We start from the raw sequence: 21,214 nt of genomic DNA on the forward strand, positions 1-21,214 counted from the left end.
CGCACTGCATGAAGACAACTTCAATTACTAATACCATTTCAAAAACAAAAAAAGGGGGACTTCTGAGGAAGAAATGGCAAACTGAAGACAGCTCTGCTACAAGACCACAGTGAAATAAAGAGCTGGTGAGCAGACCATGTTTTTGTAATTCCTCTCCAGAGAAGGAAAGGATTGAGATCATGCACAAGTGCTCCCTACAGTTGTTCCTGCTGAAGAGACTGCAAACCAGTGATCTCTGTCAGGCTTAGAACTCTGGAACACAAGGGAATAACCATCCTGCTCAAACTACAGTCACCAGCACTTTGAACTACACCTCTATGCCTTTTCTTTTATTTGATTCTTTCATGTACATTACCACAAGATTAACTGGCAAGATACACTTCATTCCATAATTTTCTTAATTTCTCATTTTCTTAATTTTATCACAGTTAATATTGGCCCAGAAAGATTTTTAATGATATATTGATGTCTAATAAATCTAGTATTGGAGATTTTTGTTTTAATAATTCTTATCAAGCCATTTATGTTCAGTATTTTTCTAGCGCCTCAGAATATTTTTCATAAATTATAAGCAGCTCTCATTAGCAAAAACATTTCAAGAATCCTACATAAGTCTATGCAAATCTTTTTATTCAAATTATGGAATTGCTCAACTTTGCCTAATTCATTATTTTAGTCTAGTAACCATAGATTTTTAGATTAATAGAGGACACCAAAATGACCAAGGTTTACTAGCTTGCATTATTTTTACACTATCTTTTAATTCTTAGTCTGATGAGTTTTAGCATAATATTATCAATATGTTTCTACTGCTGCTTCAAAATATTTACAAAATTCCTGTTTAATCCTTTTTTTGTAGCTTTCCATTTGTTTGTAGGTTTCCATAACATCTGTCCAGTTTAAATTTAAAAGCCATTTTGGTAATGTCTGTTAAATTGAAAAATGGGATATAAAGTGCTACCAAATTAATGACTTGTTTTTGAAAATCCAGCTTTATTTTATTTAAAATAGTTATATAGCCACCCATCTTATATCAAACATTGGACGGGCCCCAATCAATAATTAATATTTAACTTATAAAACCATAAACATTAAAAAACCTAGTATCAATTCTAGTTTCACTGAACTCAGGACTAATTTAACAACTGACATCACCAATTACCAAGAACTGCTAGAAAAATATTTTTTTAAAGGATGCAATAGGTGTCTGTCTATATTAGATACAGAGCTGTCACAGGACCATTTTACTACGGAACAACTATGTTGTGAGTTCCCTTCTCAAAATTAATCATGTAAGGTAGACAGAAAATACTTAACAGAGTTGAGTCTTGGTGGCGCAGCAGACTAAAGCACTGTTAAGTAATACCAGCTGCCTGCAATTATTGCGAGTTCAAATCTCACCAGGCTCAAGGTTGACTCAGCCTTCCATCCTTTCGAGGTAGGTAAAATGAGGACCCGGTTTGTGGGGGCAATAAGCTGACTTTGTATAAAAAAGAACACCATTTGTGGGGGGGGGGAAAGCCCTACTAAGCAGGTATATACAAAAGTATGAAGGCTATTGCTTAATGCATTGTAAGCCGCCCTGAGTCTCCGGAGAAGGGCGGCATATAAATCGAACCAAATAAATAAAATTAAATAGAGTTGGAGTTGGGAGGGACCTTGTACTATAGGTCATCTCATCCAACCCCCCTGCCCAAGCAGGTCACCCTACATCATTTCTGACAAATGGCAGTCCACTTTTAAAAGTACTATCAATGATATTAAAGTTTTTATAAACCTAGGTTGTAAATTTTGATGAATTACTTGGTTAGATTTTAAAAAATTGATTTAATTAGCTAAAATTAATCTTTTGAGTATTAGTTAATACTGAGATACATTAAAATGGGGGGGGGCTCAAGCATATATTTATTTATTCTATTTACTTTAATAAATAAAAATTGCAGGCTTATACTAAGGCTACTTAAAACAACTTTTATTACTTAATACAACATTAATTTTTAAAACAATAGTTTTACTAAGATAAAATGTTAATACTTACAAATATTAAGACTGTTTTAGAAGTTAAACCTAATCTAAGCCTACACCTATATTTTATGTCTACTGTATCCCCATACTTCTTACCTTCATCTGTTCGATTTATCTCTTGCTCAATAAGCCGCGAAGTACTGGGTCGCGTGGGTGGCACAACAGAAGGCTGTAATGCAGGGAGATCGTCAACATCTCTCAAATTAGCAAGCATATCTTGCAGTTTTGACCTGTTGGGTCCTGGCCAAAAAAAGTGCAAAGGTTGGATTAGCATTAACACTGTCAAAGTTGTTCCGGCACTAACGGCAATGGGTGCTACCTTGAGCAAAGAAAAACATGAATGTGATTCAAATAGAGAGGACTAGCTTCATCAACAACTAAGTTAAAAGCATGGAATGAGGTGCTGAGAAGAGATAATAATGAAAACAAAGGTGTGCATACGTACATTCACACTTTTATTCACTTTATGAACTTGCAAAATGTAAAATAAAACCAAGTGAAAGCAAATGATAAAACACAAAGTTTTCTGAATATTAAAATACTTGTGAATTATATTTTTTTGCACAAGTTTTGAAAATTTCCCCAAATGGGTAGGGCTGCAGCTTTATCAGTTGTGCCACAATCTTTAAAAAAAGTGATTTGCTTTTAAAAAAAAAAAAGAGGGGAAAAAAACCAAACAAAATCAAGCAAGGATAACTGTTTTTGCTCTTCCTCAAACTACATGTGGTGAAGACCCCATGCCTTTCTCAACACTTACCTGTGTTTTGCTCCATCATTTTCCCACATCCCTGTTTTGATTGTTTTATAAAGGACTGAGGCTGAAACATATCTTCGGTAGTTTTTCCTGTTGTAAGTTTAATTAAGAATGGGAAAATATCTTACCCACAGTCCATAACTGTTTTTCCTATTCTAGTAAATACAGCTATTGTTAGTAGCTAAAAGCATTCCAACACAAATCTGAATGTAATGTTGCTCACAAGTCCTTGCTACAATAGCCTTACCAATCTTAGAAATATTCTCAAACCAGTTATTTGACCCATTATTATTGATGAAACTCTTAAATGGTAATAGCACTATGAATATTTGCTTTGACTGTACATAAATTTAATTCAAGTTTAAAAACTGCAAATACATAGTATATAAAATTTGACAATTATCATTGGCCAGATCAAAATTAGATCTAGTTTTATACTTGAACGCTCAGGTCCCTCCAACTCAGATTTCTACATTTAAATTTTCATTGGTCTGATAAAAGAACTTTATTAGTTTTAAGTTAATATAGCTTATAAAAAATTAATTTCCTTTTCAGTAACCTTTTATCCTGAACAGATGCTGTACAATTTCTGTAATGGCAAAAAGCTATTTGACTTCACATCTTTTTTATCAGACAAATTTTGTTTGGAGGAGATGGAAGGAGCGATCAATTTTGCCCATCGTTACCTCTGAGGTTTCAAAAGAGAGATGCTGTGAGTTTCATAAATGATTGGGTTCCACATAGTTTACCAAATAATTTCTAGTCAAATTCCCCCCAACTCTTCACCTCACATATGGACTACATATTATTAATTTGCATATTAATTTACACGCCCAATCTTTTTGTCAAGTGTGCCAAACAATAAAACCTGCAAAATAGCTTCCTATTTATCAAGCTTAACATGATTCATCTGCTAGGTGACAGAGGCTGTAATACTGGTGAGGTGACAGAGCATAAAACTAGATATCTGCATCTATGACTGAATAGCAGAAGCCAGTATAAAGAGCATGTTTATGTATTTGGAAAGTCATTTTGTCAACTAAGAGGCCTATCCTGCATTTCTAAGGGATATAACTCACACTGCTCAAGAAGTGTTCTCCAAAACTCTGACGAGAGAGTTTTCACAAAAATAAGGATGGGAAAAGAAATGTAAGTTGCAGGTGCTGCCTTCCAGTATTGGAAATTAATCTTGAAAATTAAACTTTTAGGAAGCTACAATATATGTTAACTATCAGCATGATGAATTAACTAAGCCATGTTATATTTGAAAACTGATGGAACTCTGGCAGTCTATGCTACTTGAAATATGGTATTTAAAAGCCTGATACTCGTATTGTGTGTATTTTCAATTCACATTACTTTATTTATTTGTTTGTTTGTCAAACATGTATAAGGTAAAGAATATAGGGATAAACATGATTATGAATACAGGATATGGATACGAATAAATGGGGACAGGACAGGGACGGTAGGCATATTGGTGCACTTATGCACGTCCCTTACAGACCGCTTAGGAATGGGGTGTGGTCAACAGTAGACAGTCTAAAGTTAAAGTTATGGGTGTTTGGGGAGGTAACCACAAAGTCAGGTAGTGCATTCCAGGCATTGACCACTCTTGTTGCTGAAATCATATTTTCTGCAATCGAGTTTGGAGCGGTTTACCTTAAGTTTGTATCTATTGTGTGCTCGTGTATTATTGCGGTTGAAGCTGAAGTAGTCATCCGATTCCCAAATTATGGAATACTGTACAAGAACAGATAGACTCAAAGTGGCAAAAGTTCCAAAATCTATTATGAAGGGAGCTAGAAAACAATTTTAACTTAGCTAATAATGGAATAAGAACTGACCACACATTTTAAAGTAGGTACTGCTTAGATTTTAAGTTGATTGGCTCAGAGCAGCTCAGTTGCTTTAAGCCTCCATACTTAAATCAAAAATGAAAGTTTGAGAAGTTGGGCAGACTTCCAATTTCTACTAATAATGTTGTGTATACAATGTTTTGACAGAATGACATGGTAGGTGTAGGACTGCGTCAGATGCTACAAGTTAGTTATGTGCAATCTCAAATTAGAGAACAGGCCTTATTTATCTTTCCCATTAAATTAAAGTGGAGGAATACAAGGAATTGAGTAGGTGATGAGCATGTTCTCTCAAAAGACACCATGAGATATACAGTCAAGTCCATAAATATTGGGACATCGACACAATTCTAACATCTTTGGCTCTATACACCACCACAATGGAGTTGGAATGAAACAAACACAATGTGCGTTAACTGCAGACTGTCAGCTTTAATTTGAGGGTATGTACATCCAACTCAGATGAACGGTGTAGGACTTACAGCAGTTTGTATATGTGCCTCCCACTTGTTAAGGGACCAAAAGTAATGGGACAATTGGCTTCTCAGCTGTTCCATGGCCAGGTGTGTGATATTCCCTCATTACCCCAATTACAATGTGCAGATAAAAGGCCCAGAATTCATTTCAAGTGTGCTATTTGAATTTGGAATCTGTTGCTGTCAACTCTCAAGATGAGATCCAAAGAGCTGTCACTATCAGTGAAGCAAGCCATCATTAGGCTGAAGAAACAAAACAAACCCATCAGAGAGATAGCAAGAACATTAGGCGTGGCCAAAACAACTGTTTGAAACATTCTCAAAAAGAAGGAATGCACCAGTGAGCTCAGCAACACCAAAAGACCTGGGAGACCACGGAAAACAAGTGTGATGGATGACCAAAGAATTCTTTCCCTGGTGAAGAAAACACCCTTCACAACAGTTGGCCAGATCAAGAACACTCTCCAGGAGGTAGGTGTATGTGTGTCAAAGTCAACAATCAAGAGAAGACTTCACCAGAGTGAATACAGAGGGTTCACCACAAGATGTAAACCATTGGTGAGCCTCAAAAACAGGAAGGCCAGATTAGAGTTTGCCAAACAACATCTAACAAAGCCTTCACAGTTCTGGAACAAGATCCTATGGACAGATGAGACCAAGATCAACTTGTACCAGAGTGATGGGAAGAGAAGAGTATGGAGAAGGAAAGGAATTGCTCATGATCCTAAGCATACCACCTCATCAGTGAAGCATGATGGTGGTAGTGTCATGGTGTGGGCATGTATGGCTGCCAATGGAACTGGTTCTCTTGTATTTATTGATGATGTGAATGCTGACAAAAGCAGCAGGATGAATTCTGAAGTGTTTCGGGCAATATTATCTGCTCACATTCAGCCAAATGCTGCAGAACTCATTGGACGGCGTTTCACAGTGCATATGGACAATGACCCAAAGCATACTGCAAAAGCAACCAGAGTTTTTGAAGGGACAGAAGTGGAATGTTATGCAATGGCCAAGTCAATCACCTGACCTGAATCCCATTGAGCATGCATTTCACTTGCTGAAGACAAAACTGAAGGGAAAATGCCCCAAGAACAAGCAGAAACTGAAGACAGTTGCAGTAGAGGCCTGGCAGAGCATCACCAGGGATGAAACCCAGCGTCTGGTGATGTCTATGTGTTCCAGACTTCAGGCTGTGATTGACTGCAAAGGATTTGCAACCAAATATTAAGAAGGGAAAGTTTGATTTATGATTATTATTCTGTCCCATTACTTTTGGTCCCTTAACAAGTGGGAGGCACATATGCAAACTGCTGTAAGTCCTACACCGTTCACCTGAGTTGGATGTACATACCCTCAAATTAAAGCTGACAGTCTGCAGTTAACGCACATTGTGTTTGTTTCATTCCAACTCCATTGTGGTGGTGTATAGAACCAAAGATGTTAGAATTGTGTCGATGTCCCAATATTTCTGGACCTGACTGTATGTTTCTCCTTTTAACAAATGCCTCCCAATGACTTCTGAGGAAAATATATGCAACTTGCTATTCATCATAACTGAGAGACTTCATTCATCCTTCATAAATCATCTTATTCATTGGTTTGTGGATATGAACAAGTATGCACAGCATACTACAAATATTTTTCATCAAATTCCAGTGTCCGGTGTGCCTTTTGCCATTATATTTATGTTATTTTTAACACCAAATATTTTTGCACTGCCTCATATTGACAGTAATCCAATTAATATATTAGCTATTCTTTTTAATTCCATGATAGTAAGAGAGTGAACACTACAAACCACTTTAGAAAAAAATGCTAAAAATTAGCAATTAGTACAAAATAATGTACCTAACAATTGGCAATAAGCTAATTCATTAAATCAGTATTGCAAACATCTCAATAATTTAAATTAACCATCTGGTAAATGTCAACCTCAATACCCTTCAATTATTATGTAAGCTTTTGTATTATTCTATATTTATTTACAAATACAATATCTGTATATAGAATTTAAATTTATGACTTGTATATTTGAAAAATGTCTGCATGATTTATATTTTGAAAAATGAAAAACATAATGATACACAGGGCTAGAAATTAAATTTTGAAAACTGATCCAATTGTTTGTCTGGTTTATATATATAAACAAACTGAACTTAATTCAGTTATTATATCAACACTAATTTTAATAAATATTTTTCCATTCCGAGCCCTGCATTCAAGTTATGAGAACAGCATGACCTACATGAAGCAAACATTAAAATATAAACAAGGGTAGAAATTAATTTATTAACTTTCATTCTTGTTAAGGATATGTCCAGACCAAAATTCTCTACTCTAATTCTTTATATACTGATTTTATTATTTATTTACTAAGTTCATTATCTTCTTCATTATCGTTCCTTTTTTTACTGCAATATTCCCAGCACTATAGAAGTTTCTGTTTTGAAACATGCCATTAAATTCAGACACTCTACACCCAACTATGTATACATACTTAAAATACTAGTATGCACAAAAGGCAAGAAAAACAGGGAAAGCAAGAAATGCCTTTTTATAACATCCATTAAACTTATTGACTTTATGTAAAGAGAATTACCCCTAGGCTATCATAAAGACAATATATCTGTGGAAAAAAATCTGCACTGAAAGTCAAAAGGCTGCCTTCAGGTTAATCAACAATCTGTGTAATAAAAACTGCTCTACAGAAAAATGGGAAATCCAAGTCATCTGTAACATACAGAAACACGGAATGGCTCTTTGGGACTTAGTCATAAGCAAATATAAATCAGGTAATATACAGAGAGAAAAGTTTAATTCCCACTTATTGCAGTATTATGTTTGACTTCAAAATCCCAGAAATGCAGAGGAGAGATGACACGATGCTATTTATACTACAAAAAGTTCTCTCACATAAATATTGCCTGGTTTGGACAAAACTTAGCAAGACATGTTTTAGAGTTGTCGAAAATCCTCTTCAACATATTTTGTACATTATTTTGTCAATGTACACAATATTAGTATTACCAACACATTTAGAGTTTAAGTAGCATTAATTTCCACCCCTGGTAACTGTAAACTGGAAAGCAGTCAGGAGCAGCAAAGAAAAAGAGTAAGTAGTTTGAGGAAAACATTGAAATAAAGATAGCACTGGTGAAGTGAAAGAGGCAGGATTTGTGAATCTATGGTGCAATGTTTTCCACTTACTCTTCACCCCCTTTTTCCCCTTGCGCTCCTTTTTGTATTGTTCCTTCAGTTTGGTTATTACTCCCTGGTCCACATTCCAGGCTTCAGGCATGAGACACTGGTCTTCCTTTTCTAGACAAATTAAAACAAATGAAACATCCTTTTTGTGTTATTTGGTTTCTTAAAAATGCTTTATTTTTGGAGTATTGGCAGCAGCTGGTGATCAGTGAAATTTTGACACCAATGATGTTGTATTTATCCACTCAATTTATGTGGCTGCTCATCTCACATACATGGCTCTGCATGGTTAACGGTACAAATTAATATTCTAAAAGTGTATAATAACATTATAAACAACATGAATAGCAGTTCATGAGAAAAACAATAAAACAATTAACATAATTGTGATACAGGCTCAGCTACACATCCAGAGCCCTAGGCTCAATGACAAAACCAAGTTTTAAGGCTTTACGAAAGGTCAGCAGAGAGGATGAACCTGAGCTTGAGGGGAATGATGTTCCAGAGGGCAGGCACCACAACATAAAGACTCTCTTCTTGGATCCCCTCAGATGACACTCCATTACAGGCAGAACCTGGAGCATGCTTGTCCTGCCAGTTCTTACTGAGTGGGTTGATACCATCAAGAAGAAATGACCTTACAAGCGACCACTGGCCTCAAGCCATGAAGGACTTTAAAGGTATCTACCAGTACCTTCAATTTAAATCTGGAAGCATGCTGGCAACCAATGCAGCTCACAGACTAGAGGCTTCACATATTTTGAATAACAGGCATCCATAGTTGCCCATACATTTGGCACCAGCAGAAGTTTCCAAATTCTCCTAAGGTATAGCCACATGTAGAGCACATTCCAGCAGTTCAATCAGAAAGCAACCAAGGCATGAGTGACCATGAGTAGGGCCTCACAATTCAGGAACAGGGCAACTGGCACATAATATGCTGCCACTAAAGGTTAAATTAAATGTGATGCTCTTGTATTTTTCTTCTCATATTCAATCTTGTTCACCAAGAAAGTGTTCTAACTCAAACCTAATCTCTAACCATCTCTTCTGTTTCTAAGAATTACAGATATAATATCATATTTGATTTAATCCACATTATTCTTAAAACATTTTTAGAACAAAAGATCTGTAGTTGGTGCTAATTTTTATTCTGGTCAGAATAGAAAATATTTCAAGTGTAATAATTTCAAGCATGTATTTTAAGTTCTTCTACTGTACAAGTCTTCTCAAAAGAAAGCTAAAATTTAAAGTGGAAAAAAAGGTGCACGGTTGCATCAACAATATTAACAGAAAATCTAAGCATTTTTTTCTTGTATGCAATTAAGAAATATATTTCATATTTAATTTACATTTTGTAAGATACAACACAAGAAACATGCCACACAACTACTTTCTGAAATTGCTCTCAATTATACATTAATGAGTCCTAGAGAGGATTTTTCCTTCCAATTTTTCTATTTATTTATTTATAGTCCAAGGTAAAATTATTGCATTATATCTTTCCACGGTATATGGTATACCTAAGCTTCAGGTTATATGTAATAGTAATTTCTTTGAACAGTTACATTGCTAAAATGAATTGCCCGAAAGAACTTTAACTAAGAACTGTATTACATAGTGGTAAGAAATACATTTGAATACTTGAACTAAAGCCACAAGGCCTGGAGATTTGCTAAAATATGTTTCTGCAAACATATTTAATAATCTCAAGGGATACAGGCAATCCTCACTTAGTGACCAGAATAGGTCTAGCAACTTGGTTATTAAGTGAAGTCATCACTACATGGGAAATGTGACCACAATAGTGCTTACAATCTTACTTCAGTTTTCCTTTGTTTTACAGAGTTGTGAAGATTGTAAATGTAAGTATTGGTCACAATGTTAATTTTTAACATTGTAGCAATGTTACTTTTTAATCATTGTCATAACTGTGAACAGTTGCTATTTGAGGCAATCCCTAGTGAAGGCTACCTGTAAAGCAAGTTTCTTGAAACTGTTTTTCAACTTCAGTAGGGATTTTTGGCTATTTTGTGACATTTGACCTGCTTATACAAGCTTGACATAGTAACAAGGAAACCAGATTGAGGTGAATTACAGCAATTTTTACTCCTAGTGTGAAGGATTTTCTAATAAGAAAATGATACAGATTTAAGGTGTTCTATATTCCTAAAACCAACAAGCTGATTAGGTATATTTGGTGAACAGTACCGCTACTACATTGGCCAGATACTATGTATGGTTTACTTCCCAGTGACAGTTTTGGGGAGAATCTGAGTAAGAAGGAAATTGCCAAACCTCCACATAAATTGGGGAAGGATAGGAGATGAGGGACGTGGTACTCTTGATTTGTGTTCTTAACTCATTTTCATCTTTGTACATCACATAGAGATATGAAAAGCAACCTCTTGAAAAATAAACTCATTCTAATGTTTTAAAAGGAAACTGTTGTATGAAAAGAAGGTGCTCCATTAACCCATACATATAAGAACTCTTTCATTGGATAGTTATATATTTCTCTCTAATTTGTCCATTGCAATCTTACCTAATAGTCAGTCAAAGCAGATTCAGTGAGATTTACCTTAAAGAAAGTATTGTGTAATGGTTCTGTTAGCCACACCTTTAAACTATAGGTACTTAAATGACACACTGGGGAATAAAAACCATAGATGGCATATGGGAAATTTACCAAGGTGATGGCAACAAATCCAAATGCAGAAAAATAGTAAAAGGTGAGGATTAGGAAGGGACAAGGTAGATAGATAAACAGAAGTAGCTTTCTATATAACAGCGTAAGAGAAACTACAAGAATTAACCAAGCATGTCTATATAGCAACTTCAAGAAAATGGTCAATTCCTATTATATGTATGAAGGATACAATGGAGAAGTATGCCAAAGAAAAGGCCGGTACTTGGAGGGCTATAAAATCTGCAGCAAATGGGTTAGTAATGATGAACACTAGATATTAATAGGGTAGCCACATTTTTTAAAAATTCCATTTCAAATTTTCTCCCCTGAAAGAGCAAAAAGAAAAGCACAAAATATTGTAGAGGAGATCTTGTATCAAGATAATGTACATTAAAGATTGGGTTCACAAAACACACTTAAACCTGAATCTGGGTTAACATGATTGCTATGTTTTTATTATCACTCCCATGCAAGTAGTGTTGGTTAAATCAAGGGTGGTGATATAATGGACCTTTGTCAGATTTTTCAGTTGCCAAAAAAACTCAGTTTGGAGAAGTAAATAGGCAACAAATTCCACAATAAGCAGATATCTATGAGCAAGAAGGAGATTGACCATTCACAATCAAAAGTCTCGATTATACTTTCCTGGAACATGCATTGGATTTCCTTTTCTGCCTGCTGGTGGATATTGTTGGGATCTGAAATTATGGTATAGATTCTTAACTTATGATCACTGGGGAACCAAATTTGAACAATTCACCACTCCAGAAATGTTCTAAGCTCAAATCAGCACTGAACGTTGCACAGTAACCTCCCAACCACCAAAACCAGAATTAAGAACCAATTTTAGGGAATTATACAGTTTAATACAACCTAGCACAATTGTAATATAGATCTGCTTAAAGTACTATTAAGCAAAACACAGAAGAATTCAGAGCTCTCTATCAACAAGGGAAAGGAAAATAAACAGGAAGACTTCACAAAACTGACTTTAGGCAGGGTGTCTGACATGTTCAGTTTTAAAGTCATAATCTCATCTGATTCCTTTGCTCTTACACAGGCTAATCTTCAAAATTAATTTTCTCGATTTCTTCACTCAAAACTATCTACATGAAATTAAGAAACGGACTCTACTGCAAAGGCTTTAAACCTGAGAAAAAGCAGGATTTGCCAATATACTTGTCTAATAAGATGAATAGATTTAGGGCTAGTCTAGGGGTCTAAAACTATGGGTTTGGACACCCCCTTCTGGAAATGATCAACTTAAAGGGGAAGTTTAAACTTGAAAAGGCAAAGTGAAAGGACTGTTAAAACTTGCCTGGACTTTGTTTACTTGTTTTGCTTGCATAAACCCCATTGGCAATTGCCATACAGACTGCAATGAATTCAAACTATAAAAAATAGGAAATAATCACTTCAATATTTTTAGATATTCTGTAAAATTAAGAAACAGCTCAAAAGTTTACTCTCCAGAATTAACATTTCCCCCACGATCCTTCTCCAGATCCAGGTAAATGACTGCATTTAGGCAATTTTCTTTCTTTTCTTACCCCAGTCTGTACCGTCTCCTGAACTTCTGGATTCCCCATCTCCTTCATCAGATGTGGCTAGGAAATCAAATTCCTTCAGGGCCTCTTCGGTATCTCTGTCTTCATTATTTTCAGGCAGAACTCTTTTTCTCATAATCTATGGGAGACAATTTTTCTCTCTCATTATGGGCTGTTTTTCTTAAGTTTATGTACCCTTTATAACTATCTTATGATTATGTACCCTTTAGACACATAATCTTACATATAAGCAGAAAGATAATGTATTTTGGTACCAGCTAGTAAAATATAAATTAATTAGACAATACTTGATCTATCGTTTATTTCATTTTTTTTCATTTCATTTTATTTGATTTCTATACCGCCCTACTCCCGAAGGACTCAAGGCGGTGCACAGCTAAACAGTAAAACACATACATACAAAATTTAAAAGTAGAATTAAAATCAAATTAAATAATTTTGGCCCAGACAAATTAAAACCCCAAACTATTTAAAACCAATTTTAAAATTGAATATATAAAATACTAAAGATATTTAAAAATTAAAAATCTTTTATAAAAGAGGGAGAAGATTAGGCCAGGCGCGCCTGGTGAAATAATAAGGTCTTTAAAGCGCGGCGGAAGGTGCGCAGATCCGGGATCCTCCGTATCTCCGGGGGGAGCTCGTTCCAGATAGTAGGTGCCCCCACAGAGAAGGCTCTCCCCCTGGGGGCTGCCAGTCGGCATTGTTTGGCCGACGGCACCCGGAGGAGCCCCTCTCTATGGGAGCGTACCGGTCAGTGGGAGGCTATTGGTGGTAGTAGGCAGTCCCGCAAGTACCCAGGTCCTGAGCCATGGAGCGCTTTAAAGGTGGTAACCTTTAAAGGTGGTAACCTTATACCATGCTTTGAATAGGTTCTTCAATATTATAATCTGTATTTGTGTCATATAAATCTGTGGACATCAATGAGCTCAAAAGTAATTTCCATAATACCCATCAGATGAGTTATCTAGAATGGCAAAACAAATTGCCAACCTCTAACATAATTTCTCTTCATTAGAAAACTTATAGGTGCCAAAGGCATTCTTATAAAATATAAAGAACAGCTAACCAAAATTCCTACCTATATTTGGAAATAAGTCCAATTGCCTAGAACAAAGACAAAGATCATCTAAGAATTGCCATGATCATCCTAGGATCTTGGGTAGTTGGTGAAGAATAAACTCACTAGTGTTTCTTCTAACTGGCCATTTTACTAAATATCCATTTATTTATCAAACTTGGAGACCGGTCATCTCATTCAGATTTAGCGAACAGTTAAGCCTCTCTTAACAACTATTTTGTGTCAGTACACAAAACAGACTCTTAAAAAGAATTCTTTTGTTGGAACCCCTAATATAAATGTAGACTTCAAAATTTATAAAACCAGATAGTCTTCTAACTCTCATATAAAATTCAATATAACTGCATAGATTTTTTTTCCCCCCTCTTGGGAGGTTTCTGTGCATGTCTATCCCCTGAACACTCATTAAACAACCTTTTTAGATTAAAAAGTAAATTATTGAAGGGATATTTGGACTGCTATATGCAAGCGTTTTCACTGATCAGTTTCCAAGTGTTTTACAATTAAGGTTTTTAATATGTGTGTTTTGAATGATCAACTGCCCTTTTGGTTCAATCTTTATTATACTAATTTGTTTTCAGCCCACCGTTGATGTATCCATGATTGTTCGCTCTCTTCCATCAATATCATCATCTTCCTCTTCATCGCTAAATTCTGCAGCAGCATTTTCAAGGAATTTAAATGTTTCTAGCAGAGAGGCAGAATCTGTCAAATCTGGTTTTCTAGATAAAAATTAAAATAGCAACACAAATCAATCTACCTGAATGCTTCTTTTCATTAAGCTTTATAAAGTCGCACAACATAAATCAAAAATTTCATTTTTATTAGATCTACATATCTGAAAACATAGAGCAAGATGTCATATAAGTTTAGAACTTATTTTTGGTAGCATCCAAATATTTTGGATTTTAAGATTTCATTACCAAGTGAAACAGAAACCAAGGAACTAAGACTATTTTTGCTCATTTTCTCCTTTACCTTAAAATACAGTACAAGCAGCCAGAAGGACTAGGAGAAACCATTATTATTTTCTCCCCAACCCTAGGTCCCGCCATTCATATTTAGATCCTTTTTTAAAACCAGTACTTATTGATTTATTTTATAAAATTTATATGTTGCCCATTTAGCCAAGAGGCAATTTTAGGCACCTAATAATCAAATAAAGGCAATAATCTGATAAAAATTGTGAAACTGAAGATAGCATGAAAAAGAAAATACACAGACTCATGGTTGCTAATGACAGCAGTTTTGAAAATGAACATATATGAAATTGTAACAGTGCTTCTATCATTAAACAAGAATCTCAAAATGTTCATTTTTGTACTTTACATCTTTTAATTTTAAGATTAATCATAATAATTATGATTGCTGTTTAAAGCTATAGATATTTCTAGACTATTTAATATTGTTTAAAGATAGAAATAACTGTGCAACTTCTTATGTTGACACAATGACGAGCAATTGGGGACAAGAAGAAACTAACTAAAGCTGCAACAATTGTCCCAATACTTAAATTTACTGAAAAAAATAAATTTCAATTTTTGTCATTATTTTAAAAAAATAAGACAATAAATTTAAAACAATTACTAAAATAAATCTCTTCTACCATACTTTATTTTCAAACCTAGGTACTATAACCTGTATGTCACAATTAGTTCTTCTTTTAACAAAGCACATACTACATAATTGATTGAAATAAGAGTTTTTAAAGAAGAGATTGAACAGCCACTTTTCTGAAATGGTATAGCATCTCCCTGCTTAAGCAGAGTTGGAATAAAAGACCTCCAAGATCCCTTCTAATTCTGTTATTCTGTTACATCAAAGAAAAGTCACTTTGAAGAACTTCTTCAAAACATAAGTAAAGCTACCATTTCTAAACATTTTACATTTGTAAATGACAATATCAAGATAGGAACAAGACCTAAAAACAGAACATGTTTACTCATAAGTAGGTCTCAGCAGATTCAGGGTAACTTACTCCTAAGTAAATATTGTATATTACAAAATATATAATGGTTTATGTTAACACCATTTCATAACACAGTTATGAAAATTGATTAAATAGTATCATGTTGTACAAACATCAGGAAATGTAGGCCAATCCCACTTTTTCCAATCTGATTCCCTCCCAATACCTTGAGACTACAGTTCCCAAAACTCACAGCCATGATGAACAGATTCTAAATTATTTTATACAGTACAAGTAGCCCAGGGAAATATTGAAAATATTTGCATAATTATTTTTAAATGCAGTTGCCAGCCAAAGTAATCATAAGTATCATAACATATACTGAATGAAGCAATAAAAAAATCAATACAGTACAACAGGGGTTTCCAAACTTTCTTAATTGATGGCACTCATAACATCTCTGTATTTTTTTTTTTATGGCATCCCCTAGCCCAAGTTGTGATCTACCTTGAGACAGTACTTTCCATGGTGTCTGAGAGACATCAAGAACTGCTTTATTTGCCTCAAAAATTTAAAATATCTTGTGTCACCCTGTGAGTTCACTTGGCACACCACGGTGCTATGGCAACAAGTTTGGGAATGGCAGCAGTAAAATCAAAGAACATATCAAATTTAAAATAAATAACCATTTAATACACAAATTTAACAGTTATTTTGGGAAGAATAACTACTTATATCTCTCACAAAACACAGATTTATTGCCTATTTTCAGTAAAGCTTTTGTGGAATAATTTCAGCTAAAAGTTAGATTTCAGCTCTATGATATATATTTACCATAATGAAAATCAACTTAAATTGTTACAGCTAGTACTTCAGTACAAATGCTTAAACATATTCCTATAGATTTCTAATTCAAGGTTTTAAAAAAGTTTCTTATACATTTAAACTGTGTTGAACCAAATTTGGAGCATTTGTTTCAATGGTGTAACATGTTTTAATATATTTCTGAAACTGGTTTCATAATGCTATCAAACGTGCTATCATAAAAGGCCAACCAGCCTGAGGCAAAGAATGGTGGAAATTATAATCCCAGGAACAAAACATATTGGAAATATGGAAGAAAGATTTGAATTTTAAGAACACTAATAGTGTTTTGATTGAAGAAAGCACATTTCTACTTTCTCCTTCCTGTAAAGCCTCTGTATCTGTTCGTGAGCATGAAGTGATCTTTTATAACATTTGATGCAATGCAGGAGGCTGAAGATGTAGAAAGATGATCAGTGAAAATCCAAGTGTCTTCTTTGGGTTAGTGCAAGTTTATTCTGTTCAGGCAAGCCACAGGCTGCGAACAGTAAGAACTAACAAGAAAGAAGACATGTTGGGTTGAACTGGCCTGTTATTCAGAAGCAAAGTTCCATCTAGCATAGCAAACGCACGTTTTAAAAAAACATTTCTAAGTTCTTCCCAAGTCTTTATATCAGCTCATCTGTACATGAAAACTTTTGTAGGGATGATATTTCAAACTGAAGTTAAGTCAATGAATTGCAAAACTATTAATATTTTACAGTCTATCAATATAAGACATATTTCTATTTCTGAATTTTAACAGAATAAAAATATATTAAATTAAAGTAGGTTTTAGGTCAATATTGCCTAGCAAAAAACAGATTTAAATGATACGCCTTGTAAGTCAATCTTAAAAATCAGAATGTTTGACAAGTTTTGGATTTTATTATATATTATATATCCAGTATTAAAATAATGCATATCTAAATATTGGTTACTCGATTTGCAAAAAAAAACAAAAAAAAAACCCAACAACATTAAAATAAAGAAGCAGAGATTAAATGAAAACTATCTGGTATACCATGCAAGGCTATACCAAAAAATATGGCATTTTATTGATTTGTTCTTCTTTTATCAAAAAATGTTAATGGCAAGATGCACCCTTCATATTCACAGCAAACCCTGGAAATGCTAGATATTAATATCAGTTAATTGTTTAGTATCCCTGTGGGCTTCATGCTGACATATGGTACTTATCTTTCATAAAAGAAGTCTGCTGATCTGAAGAAGTGCAACATTTCTTTCATTAAACATTATGAAACATGTGTGAGTAGTATTATATCTGTCAAACTATCAAAATAATGTTTCCATGGATGGGCTTGAAATCTTCCAGGTTGCATTCGAATTCATATGATGCTCTTGAGTATATAAGTTTCACTGGGATCTGTACATTAGCAAATATATTGGCTTGCATAAAAACACTATGGACAGAATAATTATTTTTTCCTTAAGGAAGCACTAGGTCAACTTTAAATTACTTTGAGGAATAATAAATACAAAATTTGCTCTTAAAAGTTTCCTTGTCCTGAGTCTGCTTCATTTATTGATTTATAATTATTTTGGTAACATTAAATAAAAATACATTCCCACCAATTACATTTCCTAGAGGAGTGAAGACCTCCAAAAATGCAGAGTCCACGAATTAAATCTTCCTACAAACAATTTATATTTTATTTTCTTCCAATTCCATCCATGACAAGTTCTAAATTATTCAACAGCAGCTAATTACTACCTTACACTATACCAATATGCTAAATTACTAGAATGCCATCGGGAAAGTAAACAATGATCATCACTGGGTCTTTTGATTTTTCTCTCACAGAAACTATGCTAGTGTTGAAAACCTGACATACCATGGTATGTCTTTCAAGACAAGCATAGTATTGGTTAGAGAAAGAAGTAAAAAATCATGCAGTGGGCTTTTTCTTCCATTCAATATAATAACTGCATAGTTTACAAAAACAGAAATGAGGAGAGAGAAAGAGAGAGACTGCTCCTTCCTTTAAAAACAGCATTACACCACATAGGTGTAACATAAAATAACTTCATTTTTAACACAGAGATTTTCAAAGTACAATTTCTACAATTTCTCATTATTAAGAACACTTACCCAATCATCACTTTTTGTTTAATCTCAACATCAGTGCCGTTCACCATTGATTCTTGGTTTTTGTCAGTTTCCCTTTCTGGACCATCACCTGAGAGACCCAGCAACGTTCGTACTCGTTTTGATTTCACATCCAGGATTGTGTCAGTATATCCCACCTCTTGCAGGTATCTGTATGAACAATTACATGGCAGTTATTCAGGAGCAATCAAATGCGTTGAACATTTGATACACTCTACCCAGAACTGATCAACAATTTAAGTAGTAAGAGGAATAATATAGCTTTGCCTGACACAACAGGCTTACAAATCAACTTGTACCAGCTGCAGAGGGGATGTCTCCTGCAGTACCAGCCTCTACAACTCCCATGAAAAGTAGAGAGCTTTTCTATCCATGCATTCACAATTATTCATTATGTTAGTCAAGAAGAAAATTCCTCACAGATCTTCAGCTATATTTTTTTTATAAAGGGGAAACCAAGGAAACCAGCAATAATTGGCTCCTCTTTTCATCTTTCCCCCAGTAAAAATTTGGGAGGAGTGACTGAATCCAGAGCAGTGAGTTTTATCAGCCAAACATCAAAATAAAGCTATAAAAACTGTCGATTTTACCACAATGAAATAGCTTTTGCAAGTTAAGGAAAAGATGAACTAATGGCACCGCATTACTTTTAATCATCATAGCTACCAGAGCTGAAAAAAAGAGATACTAACATTTTGCTTATTCCCATCATATTATGAAGTCATTATTATGCTTATTATTCTTAGACAACTTACTGTCTGAGTAACTGTCGCCCTTGTTTCCATATTAATTGACTATTGGGTTGTGACTGAACTTCAGTTTCATTTCCTTCATCTGAAAAACAGAGACAAGACTAAAATTAGTAAAGCAACAATGTTAGAAGAAGAGTCACTTTTATGCAAATTTATCTTCTAGCACTGATTAAATATTCCCATCCTATTTAAAGAACAGTAAAACAAAATAAAAAGATGTTGTATGAAATTTTAAATAAATATAATATACATTGGATATTATTCTATGGTTACCCCAAAAAATATATTTCTGCAGAAAATTTAATCCACTATACAGCATGTTTAAAGGCATGTTTAATGGCAATGAAAACAATTACACCAACCTAATTATATACATAGAATATACACTAAATTCCTACAGCTTCAAACAGAAAATAAGACTTTAGGTTAATAGCACTGAAAGGACAATGTATTATCATTACCTACAGTGGTTTTCTATTCTAAAATAACTATATAAGAAGTGAAGTCAGTGCCAATTTCAGTTTGAACCCAAGAAATCCATCCATTTCAATTATCCAATCACCAATGCAATTAATCTGAATCCCATATTGTTTATATTGCTTTTATTATCTGCTTTCCCAGTTATTAAATGTTAATTAGCCAATATTTATTTTACAAATTCTATGCAAAAGGTTCATGCATAGATTTTTGTCCAATTTTTAATTGTAACTAAATTAGTTTTCTGACTAACCACAACAAAAAGTGAAAAGAGGCCTATCAAATAATTTAACCATATGATCACTCAGGCACAGTTGAGACAAAATTAGTATCAAAGTTTAAAAACTTAACTTATAGGACTGTCTGTGTGGCAGATTAATCTTAACTTTAAACAAGTTTAGGAGGAAGAATCAGTGGTGAAATCTAAAATTTGTTACTACTGGTTCTGTGGGCGTGACTTGGTGTGTATGGGGGGTAATGTGACTGGGTGGGCGTGGCCAATTTTTTTTTTTTTTTACTTTTAAAACCATTTTTTTTACAACCTCTTCAGCAAAGAGGTTGTAAAAAAAATGCTTTCAAAAGGCTCTGACGATCAAGCTGAGTTGCCTGATCGGCAGAGACTTTTTTTCTTTTAAATGCCTTTGACGATCCAAGCTGAGTTGCCTGATCGGCAGAGGCATCTAAAAGAAAAAAAGCCTCTGCCGATCAGGCAACTCAGCTTGATCGTCAGAGGCATTTGAAAGAAAAAAAGGGTTTTTTTCTTTTAAAAGCCTTTGACAATCCCAGCTGAGCTGCGCGATCATCAGAGGCTTTTTTTTTTTTTTTTACTTTTAAAAGCATTTTTTCGGCCGAAGAGGTTGTAGAAAAAATGCTTTTAAAAGTAAAAAGAAAAAGCCTCTGATGATTGTGCGGCTCAGCTGGGCATGGGGGGGGAGGGATTTTTGCTACCGGTTCTCCGAACCACCCGCCTCCATCACTACCAGATTGGGCGATCCGGTCCAAACCAGGAGCATTTCACCCCTGGGAAGAACCACACGTGAAAAGGAACAGCCCATATTCTCTTATGAGCCCTAAACACTGTTTCATGCTAAACTATTCCAGACCCTCATTCTTTACAAAATGACAGTTTTGTCTTTTCTTCAGTCTTAACTGTCTTCCTCTGTAAAATTAATTCTTACCAGAATCATAATTTGGTGGCTTAATATCTCCCTGGTTCAGCTCTGTACCATATTTTAATTTGTGATATTTAGCTCTATAAAGAAAAGAGGAATCAATTAGGCTATTTTTAAAAAATATCAATGCTTTATACATACTTAAAGTATATAAATTAAAAATGTGGGTAATTTCATGCAGTTTTTATTTAAAAAGTTTGACAAGTTACAATCACATACCCAATTCAGCTATGCTTAACAAGTCTGCAAATACTCTTATGTACAGAAAAAC

At 34.4% G+C, this 21,214-nt stretch overlaps 1 protein-coding gene across 4 annotated transcripts in view; it reads right to left on the reverse strand.

Moving 5' to 3' along the window:
* The window catches only part of STRN (striatin), a 40,751-nt gene that overhangs the window by 8,744 nt on the left and 10,793 nt on the right, over positions 1-21,214 (reverse strand). For 2 of the 4 annotated variants that reach the window (XM_034428159.3, XM_034428158.3), the window contains exons 3-10: positions 20,950-21,023; positions 19,298-19,376; positions 18,525-18,692; positions 14,246-14,381; positions 12,561-12,696; positions 8,325-8,435; positions 2,783-2,869; positions 2,122-2,265 (exon numbers count right to left, since the gene is read on the reverse strand). In XM_034428159.3, the coding sequence (XP_034284050.1) occupies positions 2,122-2,265; positions 2,783-2,869; positions 8,325-8,435; positions 12,561-12,696; positions 14,246-14,381; positions 18,525-18,692; positions 19,298-19,376; positions 20,950-21,023 (935 nt within the window). The remainder of the gene's footprint in view (positions 1-2,121; positions 2,266-2,782; positions 2,870-8,324; positions 8,436-12,560; positions 12,697-14,245; positions 14,382-18,524; positions 18,693-19,297; positions 19,377-20,949; positions 21,024-21,214) is intronic. The other 2 variants (XM_087883036.1, XM_034428160.3) reach the window with 1 other exon arrangement.

The sequence above is a fragment of the Pantherophis guttatus genome, chromosome 1 (assembly GCF_059756535.1).
Source record: "Pantherophis guttatus breed Tessera chromosome 1, ASM5975653v1, whole genome shotgun sequence".
NCBI classification, from domain to species: Eukaryota; Metazoa; Chordata; class Lepidosauria; order Squamata; family Colubridae; genus Pantherophis; species Pantherophis guttatus.